The 6,316-nt window shown below is 36.7% G+C and overlaps 1 protein-coding gene across 1 annotated transcript; it reads right to left on the bottom strand.

Annotated features, from left to right (window-relative positions):
* Positions 1-1,519: 1,519 nt before the first annotated feature.
* LOC132306266 (subtilisin-like protease SBT1.5) lies at positions 1,520-4,020 on the bottom strand. The gene has a single exon (XM_059803591.1). It carries the CDS (start codon positions 3,965-3,967, stop codon positions 1,637-1,639), a length of 2,331 nt encoding a protein of 776 aa, XP_059659574.1. The 5' UTR covers positions 3,968-4,020; the 3' UTR covers positions 1,520-1,636.
* Between the last annotated feature and the right edge of the window lie 2,296 nt (positions 4,021-6,316).

Raw genomic sequence — 6,316 nt, 5'->3', positions numbered from 1 at the left:
GGCTTATTTGTCATATTTTCAATCTTTTGCTTCCGCATCGGTTCTTATTGAGTTCGACGACCTCATGGATGGTCACTTTGACTGCTTAGAGTCTTATTTTTTGTTTTCGCTTCCGCATATCAGATCCGTTATCGGGTCAATCTTCGGTTCATCACAGGACACGCTGGCCTAAAAACCAGGGTCGTCACAGGTTGAGGCAAGTTTGTTTTACCATTTTACAACTACAAAACTTGTGGTCTTACTCATATTCTTGTTGTAGTTGGGTTTGATGTCTCAAACCTCCATCTGTTTGATTGTTTTTCTGGTTTAGCCTTCTGTTATGAGTATATATGCATGTTATCTTGCTGTGAGTTGAACTCTTATCATTTGATTAAGTTTCTATAGTTGAGTCAAGGCTGTACAAGTTGGTATTTGCACTAAGAAATGGTCAAGTTGTGTTTTTGTCTTTTGAAACCCCAGTTTTAGGGTTTTCTGCAGAATTAGCCCTATTGAACTAAGACTTTGATGTACCTTGCTTGAATCATTGAGAATATCATTTGAGTAGGTGTATAATATTGGTATAAGGTTGAGGGTGCCATTTTCAGGTCCGTGACAATACCAAATTCCAGTTTTACCCTTGCAAGCACAGATTCTAAAATTCTAGTTTTACCCTTGCAAGCACAAATTCTGTAGAATGTTGTTGTGTTGCTACTGTTGATACTTTAAGCTGTACATTCACTCATATTTTGTGTAATAGCTTAAGTATTATTGTAAATGTATTTGGTAAGCTGTGGGAGCTCATAGGGTTCAAGCAGGGTTACTTAGGGTAAGGGGGAGCTCATAGGGTTCAAGCAGGGTTACTTAGGGTAAGGGGAGTGTTTGTATACATTGTTTTGAGGTGAGGTGTGTGCAGAGTGAGAGACAGCTGTGTGTGTATCTACTTCCATAATTAGTGGAGCTTACATTGGTTGTGGCCAAGAACCAATGTTTTTGATCTTTAGTTGAGAGATATTTTCCTTGTAAAAATCAATGAGCACTCATGGTTGAATGTGTTAACCTTTTATATTGAAATATCACTAAGTGTTGGAAGTATTTTTATAAAAGATTCAACTCAAACAACCCCCTTGGGTTCGTCATATAACTTCTTTATTTAATTCAATATATAAAAATTTATTTAAAGAATGAAATAATAATAATAATAATAATTCTATATACAAAATTATTTTTACATTTAATTTTTTATAATTTATTTTAAACTTTTAGAATGTTATTTATTTTAATAAATAAAATGTTTGTATAATATTATTTATATATAATAAATAATAATACAAAATAATTCTTTTTTTTTTTATTGTTAATTTTTTTTTTAATTTACCATTATATACACATTTTCGTTCATGATCTGTGTTTTACTAGTAGTTATAAGTGTACTAAAATTATTATTGAAAAAAAAAAAAAAACATTTTTTATTCCCTGCAAGCTACATCATTCCGAAAGAGAGAGAGAGAGAGAGGGGGGGAGGGGCAGAGAGAGATAGATATTAGGTTTCTTAATAAGTTGAGCTCTCTATTATATTAATATATGGTCTTAACTTTTATGACAGAGAGTACTTTGTATACACATTGCCCATATACTATTCAAAATTTAATCAAAGTGTCTATTCTTGCCACGTCACCACTACAGGTGAAGTGACTTTGTGTTTGCCATCTGTCCAAGTCAACTTCCCTGACTCGGTGAAAATCTCACCTGGTGGCTGTTTCTCTGCTGTTATCCTAACCTCGTAACTCTGTTTTTCACCCTTTCGTTTGAACTCTAACTTCAGAGGATTAACGGTCGCGATTGCACCTTTTGGATTTACAACTGTTGCTGTGTAGCTCGATGCACCATCACTAACATGCGTCACAGTTCTTCTAATTGTAAACTTCAAATTAGACGGTCGTGATGCATCAGGAGCTACGGATATTGCAGGGTAGTTCAGATCCCACGGCTTAGATTTCTTCACCTTACAGCTCACTGATCTCCTTGTGATTTGCCTTATTTGATCATTACTGTAGTCGGACCCACACATAAAGTTCACATAATCATCTACCGTCATATCATAAACCAAACCAGGATCAACGGCCATTTCCGGATTCACGTGTCCTGCACCTGTGGCCCACACATTCGATATGTTATACGTTCTTTCATCAAGTAACGGTTTACCATCGCGATCGTTCATGTAAGCGGTGGTCATGAGGGCGGACTTGATCATAGCCGGTGACCAGTCAGGGTGGGCCCCTTTGAGTAAGGCGGCGATGCCTGACACGTGTGGGCACGACATCGACGTGCCCGAGGCTATGTTAAATTCTGTGCGCCGCGTGTCAGAATCTATCTCCGTGGGTGCCACGTCATCAGGCCATGCTGCTAAGATGTTGACACCTGGCGCAATCACATCCGGTTTGATGACGTTTACCGATTCTGTATTGGGTCCCCTTGACGAGAACGAGGCAACGACAGGTGCCGGCTTTACCCGGACTTGGGTACCACGGAAAACCATGGTGGCGTTGGGGTTCTTCGAAGAGGTCATGTAGTGACGAAGAGTATCACTGGCTGATTCGGTGATGGCGAGTCCAGGGATCAAATGTGCGTCGGCGATCAAACCCTCACCCTCAGGATAAACATTAGCGACGATCACTCCGGCCCCACCAGCTTTCTTCACAACTTGTCCTTTCACGGCACGTGGAGCGCCGCCTCTATCGCAAACCACGATCTTGCCACGTACTTTCTCCTTGTTCAATGATTCCGGTGCGCAGGTGTTTTCGGTGAAACCTCTGGTCGCCGAGGCATTACTAGCGAGAATGATGGGCAAATATGTCTTTTTGGGCAAAGGTTTACCAGTGTATAGTGAAGCTCCGGTGATGACCCGACCATCTCCGAGTAAAAGATCGGCTGGGAACTTTCGGTCAATCGTGCTCGCACCGACGGTGGTGATCCACGGAGCTATGTTAGATACTGTTGTTGCAGAGGGACCTCCGTTTCCGGCTGACGCCGAAACGAAAATGCCTTTTTCCATTGCACCATAGCATCCGATGGCAATTGGGTCCATGAAGTACGGCTGAGCAGCGCCGCCGACGGAGATGGAGATGATGTCGACACCGTCTTCCACCGCCTTGTCAAAGGCGGCTAGTATGTCAGAATCCAAACAACCCCTCTTCCAACATATCTTATACACTGCAATTTTCGCTTTGGGTGCAATTCCGACCGCCACCCCTTTGGCTAACCCGAGGAGGGAAGCGTCCCGGACGTTCCTTCCGGCGGCGGTGGACGCCGTGTGAGTGCCGTGGCCTACGGAGTCTCTCGCCGACTTAATGTCGGTGGTGTTGTTGATACTTCCAGCGCTTGCTTCATACCCATCAGTGAAATATCTAGCTCCGATGATCTTCTTGTTGCAGAGCGTTCTCGGAAACTTCTCACCTTCCGAACACACTCCTCTCCAGCGAGAAGGAACCGGTCCGAGGCCTTCGTCGTTGAAGCTACGTCGTTCCGGCCATATTCCGGTGTCAAGAACGCCGATTATGACATTAGAACCCGAATCAGACTCTGTTAACAAACCAGTAGGATTATTAGAAGCGAGACCGAGAAATTGAGGCGACCGAGTCGTCTGAATTTGCCGAATTCGGTCTGGTATGACCGACAGAACACCCGGCCGACTCTTCAGTTCTTCGGCTTCTCGGGCTGTGAGTTTGGCCGAGAAGCCATGGAAGACAGTTTTGTATACATGAAGGAAACCTTTATCAGTTTTGGTTTCTTGGGTTTTCAAAGTTTCAGAGGTTAGGCTTCGGAGAGTTGAACTATACCACTGTTTAACGTCCGTGAACACAGATGGTTTCAAGTCGTTTCGGACTCTTACAATGAAGGTTTGGGTATCTGATCCGTCGACGGTAACGTCGAAGGAACTGAGACAGAGAAAGAGAGAAACAGTGAAAAACAGAGACCAAAAACAACCCATTTGAGAATAGTGTGTGAAAGTTGGTGAATGAGTAAGTGTGTGTTTATAGTGCGTGTGTCAGTGGCCTAGAGGAATTTCCTTACGTGGGTGCAATATTTAATAGCAACAAAATACTACCTCTATAATTTCCGGGAAAAAAAATATACTACCTCTATCTAATATTAAGAACACACTATCTTATTTTTAGATTTTCTAAATTAATTGTCTAATTTTGAAAAGTCAAAATAAAAAAATTTCATCTTTTCATTATTGTCATTTGTATTTTTTTAAAAAATTCAAACTTATTTATGTAAGTATATTTAGGACGATTTTTCAGATTATTCATTATTATTTCAAAATTAAATTCATTCAATTAAATATATTAAAAAAAAATCATATTCAATGAGTCTAAAAATAAAATATGAAAAAGAAAATAACATATTTACCTAAATGTTCTAATATACTAAAAATAGAAAACCATGATAGCCAAATCTAACCTTATAAGTTATAAACAGATAATTCAATCAATCAGAAAATTTGATAGAGTAACTGAATATGTGATTTCATTGATTTGGGTTGCAAATAAAACAAAAAAAAATTCTTATTTAGAGAATAATAATTAGTAAACCTAAATTTTGAAAGAACAACAAGGCCCTAAAATAATTTTGATAGTAATAACTAATATACTAAAAATAGAAAATCATGGTAACCAAATCTAACCTTATAAATTATAAGCAAATAATTCAATCAATCAGAAAATTTGATAGAGTAACTGAATATGTGATTTCATTGATTTGGGTTACAAATAAAAAAAAAAAAAATTCTTATTTAGAGAATAATAATTAGTAAAACTAAATTTTGAAAGAACAACAAGTCCTAAAATAATTTTGATTGTAATAACTAATAATTTTTCTAATTAAAATTATAATATCAAATAATAATGGTAAATTTAGATGATAAAAAAAAAAAAAAACCATATGACTGACTAAATAGTTGCTCCGTTTACCTTGTTTGGATTTTGAAAAATGTTGAATACTGAAGATGTGATTGAAATAATCCATTTGTTTGTGATAAAGTCAAAAGTGTGATAGAATATTTTGATGAAATGTAATTTTTTTGAAAAGTGGAAAAGAATATAATATAAAATCATATTTTCTGGGAAAATATAAATTGATAGATAATATTATATATATTTACAATTGTGTCATTTTATTTTATTTATTTATTTTTTTAATTGATACTTATATACACATACCTCTACCAAAGTTCGAACCTCTTATCTCTTTTGAAAAGTAGGGGCTTGATATACTTGGCCGTTGGTTTGGGAATTAGGGGCCCGAGGTTTTTTTTGTTTTGTTTTGTTTTTTTTTTAAATTTTTAAAAATATTATAGAAATATTAAAATCCTTTCGCACAAATTATAAAAAAATTAAAAATTTGGTGGGGACAGTTGCCCCACTTATCCTTATGCGGCTACGCTACTGTTTACACACACACACACACACGTATATTGTGAAAATTTTTAAAAATATTATAGAAATATTAAAATCTTTTCGCACAAATTATAAATTAAAAATTTGGTGGGAACAGTTGCCCCACTTGTCCTTATGCGGCTACACCACTGTTTACAGTGGAAGAGCGATGTGGATTGAAGGAAAGTTTGAAACAAAGGAAGTATAAAGTGAGAGAGAGGACAAAAGAAAGGTTACATGTAAGACAAATGCAAAGTGGAGGCCAGAGAAAGATCTACAGATAGAGATTAGCATGAATTAGTGGAGAATCATAATCCCTTTTGTTTGTCTGTAACGGTTACATATGAGTTCGTGAAGTCATGGTGACAAAAGAGAGAGAACATACAGAAATTCTTGTCATGACATTACTGCGTTTCACACTCAGGACTAACATGGAACATGTTTTGGTGTGGTCAAAAAAGGGTCATGGAGGTGTAGATGTGTCCAACATTAGTTGTGGATTTTAATTTCTTATGAAACATCTGTGTGTGTGTCTTTCTGCTAGAAAATAAACAGATATGAAAAACCCACCAATAACAATAACAGCACTACAAATTCATAGATATCAAGAAAGGGATTTGATTTTAACATTAATTAATTGTGGATTTTAAAATGAATAGTTTTTGTCATAAAGCAATGCATGTCGTCCACTTGGGATAAAGGCAAAAATGATATGCCAAATATAAATATTTGTGTGACAGGACGATATAATGAGACCTGTTATCTTTAAATATATATATATATATATATATATATATATAAAAATGAAAATTTGAATGGAATAATGACAAAATTTTGTTGCTGACAATGTATTAATAACATCGAAACCCTATTCAAATTAAATAGTCAGGAAAGTTTTT

This window comes from Cornus florida, unplaced genomic scaffold (genome assembly GCF_030987335.1).
Source record: "Cornus florida cultivar Cherokee Brave unplaced genomic scaffold, ASM3098733v1 CherokeeBrave_3.0.0_Hap2_Chr05, whole genome shotgun sequence".
Lineage (NCBI taxonomy): Eukaryota > Viridiplantae > Streptophyta > Magnoliopsida > Cornales > Cornaceae > Cornus > Cornus florida.
The sequence above is the reverse complement of the archived record's forward strand: the minus strand, read 5'-3'. Positions and strand labels throughout refer to the sequence as shown.